Raw genomic sequence first — 16,956 nt, forward strand, 5'->3', positions numbered from 1 at the left:
GGTTCGAGTCCCGGCTAAGCCAGTTGACATTTCTGTGTGGACTTTGCATGTTCTCCCCGTGTTGCTATAAGTGAATTGGTTAAACAAAATTGGCCATAGTGTATGAGTGTGTGTGTGTGTGTGTGTGTGTGTGTGTGTGCGTGCGTGCGTGTGTGTGTGTGTGTGTGTGTGTGTGTGAACGTGAGAGTGTATGGGTGTTCCCAGTAGTGGGTTGCAGCTGGAAGGGTATCAGCTGTGTAAAACATATGCTGTAATAGTTGGCGGTTCATTCCGCCGTGGCGATGTTTAAATTAAAACTTATACACATTATAATATCTCATTATAAAATAGTTCTTAATAATATTACTTATTCAAGAACCTTATTTATTATGCCTGTTTTCGGGATCAATTAATTGAATACATTGTGACATTATTTTCATAGTAGTTAAACATATTTTCTCCTCAATTTTAATTCTCATGATGCAGTTAGAAATTTACTGACATATTTGGGTGTAATTCCCATTAATAATGCTGAAAATGTATTGCAGAACTCTTTTTGGTAACACTTTAATTAGGTCACAATTCATCCTAATAACTACTGGCTTATTACCTGCCTATTACTAAGATATTAACTGTTCATTAGTAGTTATAAAAGTATGATCTTATTCTGCATCCCTAATCCTACATAAACCTAAGCCCAACTTCTACCTTACTAACTATTAATAAACAGCTAATTAGTAGTTTATTAGCTAGTAGTGTTAGTTAATGGTTTGTTAATAATGTGAATGGTAACCTAAACTAAAGTGTCACCTTCTATTTTTATTAACATCAGCACTAAAATTAAAAGCCTCATAAGAAATACATACATTTATTTAGATTATGGGTTGAGAGATACTGAGGATACAGCAGATTCAGTACTAAGCACACTAATATATCCTGAACATAATAATTCTGATCATTCAAACCTTCTCTAACTTAGACTCCACTCCTTTGAGTCCAATTCGTCCATCCTCTGAGGAAACAGCCAATCCGGGTGGGGGTGGAGGAGTGGGGCGGGGCTTCCCAGACAGAGAGCCAATCACTGCATCCGGAATGGACACAGAACCTGAAAAGGGCCACATTTTTTATTAGCACAATAATTGAGCATACAGTTGAAGTCCAAATTATTAGCACTTTTCAAATATTTCCCAAATGATGTTCAACAGAGCAAGGAATTTTTCACAGTATTTCCTATAATATTTTTTCTTCTGGAGAAAGTCTTATTTGTTTTATTTCGGCTAGAATAAAAGCAGTTTTAAATTTTTTAAAACCATTTTAAGGTCAATATTATTAGCCCCTTTAAGCTATATTTGTTTTGATTGTCTACAGCAGTGGTTCCCAAACTGGGGGTCGCGACCCCTGCGGGGGTCGCAGAATAATTTCAAGGGGTCGCGAGAGTTATTTAAAAATTTTGTAATTTTCAGTGATTATAATAAATATTTTTCAGTATTACAAGTGAAAGCTAATATTTTCAGATTTTTAAAAAGATATTACTGATTCATAAAGTATTTAGGACACATTCGGGCAGAATGCATCTTTGTACTTGGAACGCAGCGCTCAGGAACAGTTTAAAACTGTTGTCATGTCAACTTGCCGCAGTAAACAAAGCCTTCAACGCTTGCCCCGCCTTCGCGCTCTTCTTATTGGCCCACTGCTCTAAGAACTGAACACGAATGATTGGTTAAAATCAGCTGTCAATCACTCAGTCAACGCCTCCTGTCTTCAGATGACAGGAGCTACAACCGCGAAAATGTAAAGCGCTGAAGACGAGAGAATGAAAACAACACTGACAGATTTTGTCTTAGAAACACCTAAAGCTACAAATATTGGCACATCTGATTACTGATCATGTGCTGTATGTTAATCCACCAGCTATACTTATTGAAGAGTGGATAAAAGACCTTCATTGGCTTCAAGTCTGCTATGAAAATAACTAGCATTCACTGTAAAGTCTGTGGGATATCTTTTGGGATATCCGTCCGTGTATCTTTTGGTCACTCAATAATGTTATAAAAATGTCTTTTCTTGTGATAACGGGATTTCATTGAGACATATTTTCCTCACGCATGCATATTTATTTTTTTGCTTGTTAGTTTTGATTAGTGTTGATTTTCAAATGCAATAAATCTGTTTATAAAACTTGTAGTAACAGTGCGATAATTGGTGGGAGCCACTAAATTTTGGCTGGTGCGTCTACATTTTTAAAGTTAGAAGCACCAGTGTTACCAAGCAAAAATGTTAATTTCGAGCCCTGTAATCTATAGTAAATATAGTTAAAATATTGTGAACAGCTTAAAAAAAAGCTATTTTTATTGTTTGTATATGCTTTGGTAGTGGGGGGTCGCGAGTTCTTGACGATCTTACAATGGGGGTCGCGGGTTTAAAAGTTTGAGAACCACTGGTCTACAGAACAAACCACTGTTATACAACGACTTGGCTATTTATCCTAACTTGCCTAATTAACCTAGTTAAGCCTTTAAATGTCACTTTAAGCTGAATACTAGTATCTTGAAAAAGTCAAATATTATGTGCTGTCATCATGACAAAGATAAAATAAATCAGTTATTAGAAATGAGTTATTAAAACTATTATGTTTAGAAATGTGTTGAAAAAATCTCTCTGTACAACGGAAATTGGGGGAAAAATTATATTGGGGGCTAATAATCTGACTTCAACTGTATATAAAGCACTGGCATACACAAACACACACTCACACACCTGTGTCAGTGAGGCGCAGTTGTTGCATGAGAACATTGAGCCAGTAGCCTGTGATGCCGTTATTGGCCAGCAGAGGGTCCACTGAGGGTTTGCTCATCACTGAGACCTCACACACATTCTTGGTGGACACAGAGACCTCAGTGGAGTCCAGGCCGAGCAGCAGACGTCTGGCCTCATATACACTGACAATGTTCCTCTCCAAACCTTTCACCACCACTGACTTAAAAACACAAAATAAAGATAAAAACACTTTACACAGTTATTATGTAACATTATATTAGGATTGCACAATATATTGTTTCAGCATCGATATCGCAATTTGCGCAACTGCTATAGTTATATCGCAGGAAGTGCAATGTTGAGTTTATATGTTGGGATTATAGTTTACCAGAAGTCACAGTTCAGAACCAGAAGATTTTTGGATTCACTGAAGAGTTTAACCATAATGGAGTTATAGTTGATCATTTGCATGTGTTTTTAAGGCCAGTGACTGTATAAGCATTCAGGCACAAACCATTGTACCATTTGTTACTCTAACAAAGATAAATTTATGTAATTATTCTTACAATAAAAACTACACAAAGTTATTTTACATTTGATTATTTAATTTCAGTACCTAAATACTGTGATGGTGATGTAAAATATTTCACTTCTATCTTTCCCATTGCTAATAATCCAGAATAATTCCCGTTATCTTCCAGAATAATCCCAAATCAGTCTAAATTAATAATTTTTTTCTAAATAGAGCTATTTAAGCTATCTGGTAAAATTGTATTCTTATCGCGATATATTCATAAATCGCAGCAAAACAAAATATCGCAACGTCAAATTTTACCAATATCGTGTGGCCCTACATTATATATACAAAAATAGTGTATTGTAACAATGCATATTGACCTTATTCACGTATGAGCAGTCATAACTATAGGAAACTTTTTGGTTTGAGACTTAAAAATAAAGTTTTGATAAACAAAAACAGCTTGCTAAGCATCTTAATGTTGCAAACTGATATTTTGTAATTACAGTGCTTAACATATACACGCACACCCCTCACAAATCTCTCATTAGGATTAATATTTTCTATAGGAAGCTTTCCAATATTATATTTGTGCACATACATTACATTAGCCTGTACTGAAGCCAAATTTGGAGCTAATAAATAACGTGCTAACGTGAGATGAAATCCTAATTCAAAATGAGTACACCCAAATTTATTTGCGAGGGAAAAATAGTATATACATTTCTCTTTTTAAATTTTGTAGTTTTATAATTTTTTCAAATATCTCACATGAATTTAAATGTATTATCTTTCTATTTCTAAAGATGTTTGGTGACTAAAATAATGTTTTAATAAATATATCTGTTTAATAAATCTGTTTTACTAGATGCAGGATACTGCAATACAAATGGATGATGAGGATTTACGTTACAGCTGTGAAATTACATCGGATTAACCCTAATATTCCAGACTATTGCACAAACTGTAAAGATGAAATTGGAACTCTGTTTCACTGTATGTGGGAGTGTGAAGAGCTGCATTTTTTAAAGGAGGTGCTTGGTGTGGTCTGTGAAATGGATGGAGAAAAGGTTCCTTTTAATTGCCAAATTCATAAATGGTGTCACTGAATTGGTGAAAAAAAAAATGATTTTCAATGTAAAAAGTAATTGTGTACGGGATTTATTTAACCTTTTATCACAATCTTGGAGATGTGAAACAACATTACCTTTGAAGGATTGTTTTTGATTGTTATTAATTTTTTTCTCCCTAATTTACTGTTAGCGGCTGTTTTTGCCCCATTGGCTTCCATTATAACCACTTCTTTTTAAATTAAAAAATCATGGCACCACATAATCATGCATTTTTAATTTTTGCTGGTTTTCCTTGTTGGGAAGAGGTAAAATTTGTAATTTCTACTGTTGATCATCAGTTGCCATCATTAACCCTTTAGATGTGCAAAGCTTTAAAAGCCAAAATCTTCGTTTCTGGATTTTATATGGAGTATAACAGCAAATTAAAGTGTGTGTCTGTGAGTGTGTGAGTGTATCCTTTGCGCACTTACCTTGATGTGTCTAAAAAAAATCTAAATATGCATCTCAGCTCTTAGAACTACATGGAGTAAAAAAAAAAACAAGACTGTGTATTTATGCACCACCAAATGTGGTTATAATGGAAGTCAATGGGGCCAAAACAGCCACCAACAGTAAATTAGGGAGAAAAAATGTGTGTGTGTGTGAATGAGAGAGCATCCCGCGCAGATCTCAAATACAAACAAGACAAACAGGTGACCGCGAACCTAACGTCGCATATACGGTATTCAGATTCTGAATGGTTTATGCACAAGCCAACAGTTTGGTGACGCTGTCTGAGCCTTACATCATTTTTTTTTTATTATGCACGGTAATACCCTATACCGCGGTAAAATAGGGAGAAGGTTTGACAGTATCAAAATTTGGAGACTGCCCAAGCCTAATATATAGAGAGAAGAGTGTGTTTTCTACAGGTGGTTTGTCGAGCCCACTCACCTGTGCAAAACTCACTTCATAAATGCAGTGTTTTATTTTAGATATGGAGTAATCTAAAGTGTCTGGTGCAAAAACTGGTGTAAGCATCGGAGATGAAAGAGTGTGTTTTCTACAGGTGGTTTGTCATGCCCACTCACCTGTGTGAGGCACACTTTGGGTAACTTGGAAAACTCATTTCAACATACTATGATTTAAGACACACTAATTCTATTTTCGAATACTATTTTGGTAGTTATAGTATGCGAATTAGGATGCAGCATGTGAGCTTGCAAGTGTGTGTGAGAGGTGCATGCAGTACCTTTGCTGTCTGCTTGACCTTGGGTTTGACGCTGATGAAAACGCCCAGGTTCTGCATCATCTGGGTGAGTCTGCGAGGGTCCGACTCTCCCTCGTCCTTCAAATCAAACATCAGGCAAACGGGCAGACAGTCCTGAACCACAGACAGACAGTCAGACACATCTGAGACCAGCTCACGGATATCATAACAATCCACATTCATTAGCATCTGAGTCATTCTGTCTGATGTTGTTTGATGATTATTTCATGTATACCACAAATATTGAGCAGCCCATATGTTGCGAACGGTGTGTTTATGCATCAGTTTTCACATTAAATAATAATCTGGTTTGAAACTTCCAGATGCAGAATATGACATGCATGTGTATAATGACTGAATGTGAAATGTAAGCATTACAGTATGTAGTGATGTGGTAAAATAATCATTTTGTTTGGTTTATTATTGCTCGAAATGCATTTGAATTGGAATGAATACAATTTCTGAATGTGAAATAAGAAATTTGGGAAAAATAAACAGTTAATTGTGACTACAGACAGGCCCGGTTTATTTGAATATCCTTAATATTGAATACTACTGAAATTTCTTTATTCATTTTCTTTTCAGCTTAGTCCCTTTATTAATCAGGGATTGCCACAGTGGAATGAACCACTGACTTATCCAACATATGTTTTATGCCTTCCAGCTACAACCCATCACTGGGAAACACCCATACACACTCATTCACACACATACATTATGGACAATTTAGCTTACCCAATTCACCTATAGTGCATGTGTTTGGATTGTGGGGGAAACCGGAGCACCTGGAGGAAACCAACAACAACGGGAGAACATGCAAACTACACACAGAAATACCAACGGACCCAGCTGAGGCTCGAACCAGCGACCTTCTTGCTGTGAGACCACAGCGCTACCCATTGCGCCACCGAAATGTTTATGAAATGTTTATGAATATTCTCACTTGTTATAATTTAGTTTTATTAATTACAATTAGGTGACGCGGTACTGCGCGTAGGTCATGCTGTCCGTGCTGCTTGGACATTTAACTAACTAAATGAATAGACACATTAAATGACAAAAACGTAACTAAAAATTAAATGAAATACGTAATTAATATTTTAAAATATTAATTTCAAAACATATTTATACAGTTGAAGTCAGAATTATTAGCCCCCCTTTTGAATTTATTTTCCTTTTTAAACATTTCCCAAATGATGTTGAACAGAGCAAGGAAATTTTCACAGTATGTCTGATAATATTTTTTCTTCTGGAGAAAGTCTTATTTTTTTATTTAGGCTAGAATAAAAGCAGTTTTAAATTTTTTATGAACCATTTTAAGGTTAAAATTATTAGCCCCTTTAAGCTAATTTTTTTTCGACTGTCTACAGAACAAACCATCGTTATACAATAACTTGCCTAATTACCCTAATCTGCCTAGTTAATAAATTACCCTAACCTGCCTAGTAAACCTAATTAACCTAGTTAAGCCTTTAAATGTCACTTTAAGCTGTATAAAAGTGTCCTGAAGAATATCTAGTCTAATATTATTTACTGTCATCATGGCAAAGATAAAATAAATCAGTTATTAGAAATGAGTTATTAAACTATTATGTTTAGAAATGTGTTGAAAAAAATCTGCTCTCCATTAAACAGAAATTGGGGAAAAAAATAAACAGGAGGCTAATAATTCTGTATGTATATAGATATATATATTTTAGTTTTACTTTAATTAATTGTAATAATTATTGTCATTCAATCTTTTTGCTCAATTATTATAAATGTTTTACTTTCGATCTTTTTGTTGCAATACCAAAAACCCAACGAGTCTAAACCATTACAAAAATTCAAATCAAATAGAAAAGGCAATAAATATTTCAAAACATGAATTTCAGAACTCAAAGACATGGGTGTTGGGGCGACATGGTGGCTCAGTGGTTCGCCTCACAGCAAGAAGGTCGCTGGTTTAAGTCCCGGCTGGGGCAGTTGGCATTTATGTGGAGTTTGCATGTTCTCCCTGTGTTGGTGTGGATTTCCTCTGGGTGCTCCGGTTTCCCTCACAAGTCCAAAAGACAAGCGCTTTAGGTGAATTAGATTAACTAAATTTGCTGTAGTGTATGAATGAGTGTGTATGGGTGTTTCCTAGTGTTGGGTTGCAGCTAGAAGGGCATCCGCTGTGTAAAACATATGCTGGATAAGTTAGTGGTTCATTCCGCTGTGGCGACACCTGATGAATAACGGGACTAAACCGAAGGAAAATGAATGAATGAAGGAATGAAGGAATGAAAGACAGGTGTTTTTACCATGAGCTGCTGTCGTGCGAGACACACTCCGTCAGCCGTGCCCTGGATCAGCAGTGAGGGTGTGTGTTGCGGAGAGCTGAGGTCAGGCAGGATGATCTGTGTGTGTGTCTGGTGCATCACTGTCAGGAAATTTGCTCCGTTTTGCCCCAACAGGAACAAGTGTTGTTGAGAAGTAACATCCAGCTGTGTGCTCACCATTACCCCGCTCACTCCTGACCCCAGCAGCAGCTCCATCAGCACACAGATCGCCTTCTGCACAACACAATCATTCAACACAACACCGTCAACACTGCTCAATCAAATAGACTATATGATTCAAAATACTTTATCATTTAGGGTGGGTGCGGGGAGGAGGGTGTGTGACGGATGAAAGTTAAGGGCGGGGGGTTGTGTTGTACAAAATTGAAGAGCAGGTGGTGGAAGTCAGGGGGGGGATTGGGGGGAGTTGCATGGGGAGTGAGAGGGTTTTCCCCTAATAACATCTCTGGGGGCCCCCAAAATGCCTGGGCCCTTCGAATCATCCTAAATTTACCCCCTGAATGTGCATGCGAGATTGTGCGTGTGTGCGTGTATGCATTTATATATGAGCGCATGTGCTTCTCTGTGTGTGTCTGTGTGTGCATGCGAGTGTGTGTGTCTGTCTGTGTGTTGATGTGTCTCTGTAAGTGTCTGTGTATGTGAGTTTGTGTGTTCATATGTCTCTGTGTGTGTTTGTGTTGCATCACCTTGAGTGCAGCAGTGTTAGCTGTGACTCCTCTGACGCTGCAGGTGCTGCAGTAGAGTTTGGGCTGCGTCCTGAAGCTCACAGTGACTCCAAACGCCTGCGCCACATGCTGGATCACCGGAGAGCTCGTGTCTGCAACCACACCCCCCACCAGGGTCACCGGGAGGTCAAAGGTCAGCACCAGGGGCTGCAGGTCCTGCGGGACACAAACCCACATATTACAACACAAACCTGTTAAAAAACCAATTTAATCTAAATCTGCTGGAGTAGTCGGCGGTTCATTCCGCTGTGGCAACCCCTGATAAATAAGAGACTAATGTGAAGGAAAGTGAATGAATGAATATATTAATTTTAAAAGACTTTGATCTTCTAACAAAAATATCAAGATAAATCTTTATAAACCTTCATTCATTCATGCATTTTCTTTTCTGCTTAGTCCCTTTATTAATCTGGGGTTGCCACAGTGGAATGAACCGCCAACTTATGCAGCATATGTTTTACACAGCTGATGCCCTTCCAGCTGCAACCCATCACTGGGAAACATCCATACACACTCATTCACATGCATACACTACCAACAATTTAGCCTCCCCAATTCACCTATACCACACGTCTTTGGACTGTGGGGGAAACCGGAGCACCTGGAGGAAACCCACGTGAACACGGGGAGAACATGCAAACTCCACATAGAAATGCCAACTGACCCAGTCGGGGCTCGAACCAGTGACCTTCTTGCTGTGAGGCGACTGTGCTACCCACTGCGCCACCGTGACTCCATCAACAATACAGTGTAATAATATTAGATCATTAAAGCGCTCACATTAAGATGACTTTACATGTGTGTGCTCTGCTCGTCTCTGAGGCTGAGCGCGCACACACATGACAGCATGCGGTCTCTCTCGCGCATTTAAAACATGAATGATATGAATGTACATCAATGAATGATGCGCATCCCGTGCTGCAAACGTTAGATTACAGTACACTTTTAGTCATTTTCACGTGATACTGAGCTTTGCAGAGCAATAAAGAAAGGGGCGGTATATGATGCAATAATCGTTTATCACGATTAATGCTTTTTTATAATAGTTAGAAGCCAAAATCGAAACCGAATTTTTGATTAGTTGCACAGCCCTATCAAGAGGGTATGATTATATGGTGTCATAGCTTTGCAATAAAAAAATGTCATTATAATGGAAGTCAATGGGACAAACACAGTCCCAACATAACGAAAGAGCAGTAAATTTGAGGGGTTAAGAAAAAAAGTTGAATTATTATGATGATGATGATGATGCAAATACTGTAAATATCTTCATTATAATGATATAATCACTGACCCGGATCTGTTTCCGTGCAGACTCCACTCCTTGAACCGGTCCAGCGATTGACACCTGCAGGTACACCACACATTTACTGCCATTTTTACCTAAATATCTTGTAGTAGTAACAGCAATATGTGCAAAAATGAACTGTGTGTTTTTCATCCCCATCACCTGGTTGCTCTTCTCCCCTGCGCTGTTGCTCCGGTTGGAGTCCGGGAAGTGAATGTGACAGGAAGTTTCCTCCATGACCTTCTTAATGTTTCCTCCTCCTTTTCCGATGACATGCGAGTGCTCCGTGTGCGTGACGTCCATCTTCAGCGTCACTTTATTGACCTGCACAAAGGAGTGTCTATGAGAGATCTCCACAATACTGATCAAACAGACAGATGAAGAAGGTCAAGTCTCACCTTAGTCTCTAAAAGCTCCAGAATCTTGCGTTTGGCCTCCAGAACGTTTGCTCTCTTACCCTCCACTTTAACATGAGGATCTGGACAAAAACACAGATTATTTCTGTAATGCTACATCATTCACAAGTTACTACATAAATGATTCGGTGAAAATCAATCATTTCAGTGATAGTAGTAATAATAATAATAATAATAATAATAATAATAATAATAATAATAATCATCTTTATTTTATAGAATGCCTTTAAAAGCATCTTCTCAAAGTACAACAGAATAAAAAAAAATGTATATAAAACATTTTGTCTTTAGTTGAGCTTTTATTTAATTATTATAATTTTTTATTAAAGTTATTATGCAGCACAGTGGCACAGTAGGTAGCACTGTCGCTTCACAGCAAGAGAAGGTCACTGGTTCAAGTCCCGGCTGGGCCAGTAAGCATTTCTGTGTGGAGTTTGCATGTTCTTCCCGTGTTGGCGTGGGTTGTCTCCGTGTGCTCCGGTTTCCCCCACAGTCCAGGCACATGCGCTATAGGTGAATTGAACAAACTAAATTGGCGGTGTGTATGTGTATAGGTGTTTCCCAGTACTGGGTTGCAGCTGGAAGGGCGTCCGTTGTGTAAGACATTTGCTGGATGAGTTGGCGGTTCATTCCGCTGTGGTGACCCCTAATAAATAAAGGGACTAAGCTGAAGGAAAATGAATAAATGTAATGCTCTTTTAGTTGGAGTTTCTATATATATCTACACATAATAAGTTCATTCATTCATTCATTCATTCAGTCATTCATTCTTCCATTCATTCATTTTCCCTTAGCTTAGTCTCTGATTTATCAGGGGTCAACACCAGTTATTCCAGCATAGGTTTTACACAGCGAATGCCCTTCCAGCTGCAACCCAGCACTGGGAAACCCTCATACTCTCTCACATTCACACACACACACATTCACATACACTACGGCCAATTTAGTTTATTCAATTCCCCTACTGGCCCAGCCGGGACTTGAACCAGTGACCTTCTTGCTGTGAAGCGACATTGCTACCTACTGTGCCAGTGTGCTGCATAATAACTTTAATAAAAAATTATAATAATTAAATAAAAGCTCAACTAAAGACAAAATGTTTTTATTAAGAAGGTCACTGGTTCAAGTCCCGGCTAGGCCAGTTGGCATTTCTGTGTGGAGTTTGCTTGTTCTCCCCGTGTTGGCGTAGGTTGTCTCCGTGTGCTCCGGTTTCCCTCACAGTCCAAACTCATGCGCTATAGGGGAATTTAATAAACTAAATTGGCCGTAGTGTATGTGAGTGTGTGTGTGTGAATGTGAGAGTGTATGAGGGTTTCCGAGTGCTGGGTTGCAGCTGGAAGGGCATTCGCTGTGTAAAACCTATGCTAGAATAACTGGTGGCGACCCCTGATAAATCCGAGACTAAGCTAAGGGAAAATGAATGAATGGAAGAATGAATGACTGAATGAATGAATGGAAGAATGAATGAATGAATGAATGAATGAATGAATGGAAGAATGAATGAATGAATGGAAGAATGAATGAACGAATGAATGAACGAATGAATGAATGAATGAACGAATGAATGAATGAATGAACTTATTATGTGTAGATATATATAGAAACTCCAACTAAAGAGCATTACATTTATTCATTTTCCTTCAGCTTAGTCCCTTTATTTATCAGGGGTCACCACAGCGGAATGAACCGCCAACTTATCCAGCAAATGTTTTACATAACGGATGCCCTTCCAGCTGCAACCCAGTACTGGGAAACACCTATACACATACACACCGCCAATTTAGTTTGTTCAATTCACCTACAGTGCATGTGCTTGGACTGTGGGGGAAACCGGAGCACCCAGAGGAAACCCACGCTAACACAGGGAGAACATGCAAACTCCACACAAAAATGCCAACTGGGCCAAACGGGACTCCAACCAGCGACCTTCTTGCTGTGAGACGACGGTGCTAACCACTGAGCCATCATGTCACCCAATGAGCATTACAGTAGTATAGATTTTCCTCCATGTGGCCGCTGAGCTAAAATGAGTTTGACAGCCCTGTGCTAAGGGGTCAGAAAAATAAATCATTGTCTAAATGACACACAAAAAAATGAAAGTAACATTAAATTAATTTTGTAATTTCAACAACAACCAAAAAATATATAGGGGAAAAGTTTAGAAGAAAAAAAACGTAATACTTAAAATTAGTTTTCCAACGATGTTTGTGTGTAAAAGAAGCATGAGAGTGGCAGAAGCCTGACGTTCCTCACCTTTCTTTGATTTTGCGCCGATCTTCAGCTTGGACGGCCATTTCACCTGCGTGTTTGTTTCTCGCATCACCTGAAACAATGAGTGCGAGAGGAAGAGAAACTCAGCGCTCAAAAGACACTCAATTTGCTTCTTCGGATCCTCCATTCATCAAACACAATGACTCATTAGCATCTCAAAGCTGCTCGTTTCGCCTTCATAACACCAGATCTGTGTGTGTGTTTGGGACAAAATCACTCTTCTCTCCAAAACAAAAGAGCAGAAAACTCCAATGCATCAGTGTTTGAACTTCATACTACTGCGAATATGAACACACAGACTTAAAATTCCCTTATATTTCATTGGAAGTTATTTATTCATTTGTTTTATTATTGCTTTAAGAGACAATAAAAGAACATCATAACAAAGTCCAAAGGATCACAGACAGATCTTGAAAAAGGTCAATAATTTACATAGTCATAAGAAAAAAATATGAAATCACATACAAATACATATAATACCAACCCAGGCTCATTCTGAAAACGTAGTCCCGTGGACGTTTCTGGAGACCGAGAATTATGTAGCCGGAGGTACATATGGCTGCATTTTATTTTTTTAAGTGAACGCTACGGGGCGGTATGACGCAGTTCCTTTTAGCGCTTACCGGCTGACCGCTTACCTTCATGTGGAGGGCTTTCCCACCGCAACCAGTTTGTCCAGTTAGCTCGTCCTGTACGTCGGCGGACTTGAGACGCAGAGAGGAGCTGACCGGGTTCCAGTCCGGGGAAGAACGGTTCCAGAAATCAGGTAAGACAAAATCAGAATCCAAGAAATAAAGTGAACAAGTTCATAACAGGGTGAGAATGTGGTAAAATCCGAAAATGTGGTAAAAAAAATCAGACAAGGGCTTTTCTTTTTCTGGACGGGTTTTGTAAATTGTTGGTTGGGTTTAGGGAAGTAAGCGTGCGGGCGAGTCAATCGGTAAAATTGGTTGGGATCAGGGAAGGAGGAGGGTGGGTCGGCCGGCCGGCCAGTCAATCATTCAGCCAGTCGGACGGACAGACGGTCGTTCAACAGCGGCCTCCGGTGGGTTTACACGAGAACAGCGCGGGCGCGAGAGACATTTGAGAAGCGAAAAATTTCACACAGCGGCCTCTCGCGGATTCGCGAAAACGAAAACTGCAAAAATACCTACCTCCCGGGACGTATTTCGCTGTCTCCAGAAACGTCCATAGGACTACGTTTTCAGAATGAGCCTGGGTTGTGCATAATACCATTAGGCAGAAAGGAAAAATATAATAGAATTATAGTGTTAATAATAATAAAGTAATAATGCTAAAAATACTAAATTAAACAAAATTAATGAAATAAATGAGATTACAGTGACACTTAAACAAATAACCATAAGGAAACTAAAATCGAGAATCTTCTTTAAATACATCTGCATAATATTTCAGAAATCTTAGGTTTTTTTATTCTTAATAGGATGAAGTGATTTTAGTTCAATTCTATTCTAAAATGAGCAGAGGATGGGTAATTATTTGCGAATTTCTGTCACACATTTCATTGTATTACATATAGGCTGTTTTCACATGACGTCATTGATGACACGCGAGACTCAGATGGAGGGCAGGAAGTGATTCTTCTACATAGGGATCGCTTTCAGAAGATAAAAATTTGATGTTTTTTGTTGTTATAATTGATTAAATGATTGTTTAAATTGTTTTCATGTATACAAACTTTTTTGAATGCGATAATTCGTTTGACAGCACTAATACAGATTATATACAGGCCTAGCTATGTGTATTATATGTAAACGTGTTATATAAAAATCAGATACAAACACCATCACACTTATACAAAATCCAGAATAATATAAATAACGTACCTTGCCCTGCAATTGCTGGATAAAACAAACAAGACTTTCTCCAGAAGAAAAAAATATTATCAGACATACTGTGAAAATTTACTTGGGGGGCTAATAACTCTGACTTCAGCTGTATATAATGTACATTGTTTATGACAATAAAAGGCATTCTATTCTATTCTACACACATACACACTGGGCCTTCATGGTTTATGGGTATGGCTTATTTCCATGGATGTAATGATGTTTATACTGTACATACTGTATATTCTGTCCTCTTTCCCAAACCCAACCCTCAAAAGAAAAAAAAACATCCTGCAGTTTTACATTTTCAAAATACTTCACTCGGAATGATGGGGTTGTTTTCCTCATGGGGACGAGGCCTGTCACAATAATCAATATATGGACGTATCGCACAACACATGGACATGACCTCAATCATTTTTGGTGATGCAATATACATCGCCCATACATAAAACCCAATTCTAGCAATATTTTACTTCTAGAACTTTTTACCTTCTCGAAGAACTCCTCGCCTGACTGTCCAGAAGCTTCTGCGGGAGCTAAAGACAGACACACATTTAAACACAATATTGTACAATACAATTTCATATATTAAAAGATGTAAAAAACACCAACACAAAATAAAATAATGTTCAAATTCTGCACTGTTTCATTCTCCTTTTCACCCACTTTTCTAAGATTTATTTATTTATTTTCTTAATTTTATTCTGTTTTGAATTGTGTCTGTTTGACAAATTTCTGTATTTATTTGAGTCATATTTCTGTTCATTTATTTCAATAAAACGCCTGATTATTTATTTGAATCTTTTTTTAATTTAATTATATTCATTTTTTGTATGAATCAAATTATAACTATCGGACTATTTTAATATAATCTAATTTCTTTTCTTATTTTGTTAGCTTGTGTGTGTTTATTTGGCTCAATAAAATGTTTGATAATTAAAATTTCCAATTTAAACACATTTCATATATTAATAAATGTAAATACATATAAATATTTCTTTCTCTTTTCTTCATTTCTCTAAGGTATATTTATTTATTTATTTTAATAAATATTTCCACTGATTATTTCTTTGAATCTTTTTTTTAATTTAATAAAATAAAATAAATTTTGTATGAATTATATTGTAACTTTCTGATTATTTTAATATAATCTCTTTTCTTTTTTGTTTGCTTGTGTGTGTTTATTTGGCTCAACAAAATGTTTGATGATTTAAATTTCAGATTTAAACACAATATTGTACAATAGAATTTCATATATTAATAAATGTAAATAAAATAAAAAGTAAAGTTCAACTCTGCACTGTTTCTTTCTCTTTCTTCACCTATTTTTCTAAGCTATATTTATTTATTCTCTTAATTTTCTTCTTCTTTTTAATTATGTGTCTGTTTAAGATATTTTTATGTATTTATTTGAGTCATATTTCTGTTCATTTACTGTAATAAAATGATTGAATATTTATTTGAATTTTTTTTATTTAATAAAAAAATATATTACATTTTTTCATTAATTATATTATAACTATCTGATTATTTTAATATCATTTCTTTTCTTTTTTTGTTTGCTTATGTGTGTTTATTTAGCACAATAAAATATTTGATCATTTAAAATTCAGATCTAAACACAATTGTGTACAACAGAATTTCATATATTAATAAATAAAAATAAAATAATGTTTAAACTGTGCACTGTTTCTCATTTTTTGCACATTTTTTTAAGGTATATTTATTTTCTTCATTTTATTTCTCTGTTTGAGAAACTTCTATTTATTTATTTGACTCATTTTTCAGTTCATTTATTTTACTAAAATGATTCTAATTTATTTGAATCTTTTTAAATTTAATTAAAGAATATATTAACATTATAATTTATTAGAACATTACAACACAATATAATCTCATTTTTTGATTTTGTTTGCTTACGTGTGTTTATTTGCCTCAATAAAATGTTTTATCAGATTTAAACACAATATAGTACAATAGAATTTCATATATTACTAAATGTAAATAAATGCAGAGTTTTCCAAGATATATTTATTTATTTTCTTCATTTAAGTATTTAATTATGTGTCTGTATTTGAGCACATTTCTGTTCATTTATAGTAATAAAATGTTTGATTATTTATTAGAATCTTGTTTAATTTAATAACAGAAAATATATTTAAAAACTGTAGTAATTTTATTTTACCCACACTGAAAAAAGTGTTGCATGCAAAACTGTTGCAAACAATTTATTTGTGTTGAATTTAAACAAACAAATTAAATTGAGCACTGTTCAACTTAATTTGTTTGTTTAAATTCAGCCCAAATAAATTGTTTACATCCACCTACCGTAAAAAATTGAGTAAATCCAAGGAATCATCTTTGAATAATTTTTTTCAGTGCACCTGATTATTTTAATATCATTTCGATTTTTTTTGGTTTGCTTATTTGTGTTTATTGTGCTTAAAAATGCTTGCTAATTTATTTTATTTTTTATTAATATTTCATTTAATTATGAGTTATTTCTT

General features: G+C 36.3%; 1 protein-coding gene across 1 annotated transcript in view; it reads right to left on the bottom strand.

Moving 5' to 3' along the window:
• bicc2 (bicaudal C homolog 2) overlaps positions 1-16,956 on the bottom strand; it is a 40,325-nt gene that overhangs the window by 17,938 nt on the left and 5,431 nt on the right. The window contains exons 2-11 of the mRNA XM_056472200.1: positions 14,939-14,985; positions 12,579-12,648; positions 10,308-10,387; positions 10,072-10,233; positions 9,916-9,969; positions 8,583-8,777; positions 7,858-8,109; positions 5,558-5,689; positions 2,737-2,956; positions 945-1,084 (exon numbers count right to left, since the gene is read on the bottom strand). Of these exons, the coding sequence (XP_056328175.1) occupies positions 945-1,084; positions 2,737-2,956; positions 5,558-5,689; positions 7,858-8,109; positions 8,583-8,777; positions 9,916-9,969; positions 10,072-10,233; positions 10,308-10,387; positions 12,579-12,648; positions 14,939-14,985 (1,352 nt within the window). The remainder of the gene's footprint in view (positions 1-944; positions 1,085-2,736; positions 2,957-5,557; positions 5,690-7,857; positions 8,110-8,582; positions 8,778-9,915; positions 9,970-10,071; positions 10,234-10,307; positions 10,388-12,578; positions 12,649-14,938; positions 14,986-16,956) is intronic.

The sequence above is a fragment of the Danio aesculapii genome, chromosome 14 (assembly GCF_903798145.1).
Source record: "Danio aesculapii chromosome 14, fDanAes4.1, whole genome shotgun sequence".
Lineage (NCBI taxonomy): Eukaryota > Metazoa > Chordata > Actinopteri > Cypriniformes > Danionidae > Danio > Danio aesculapii.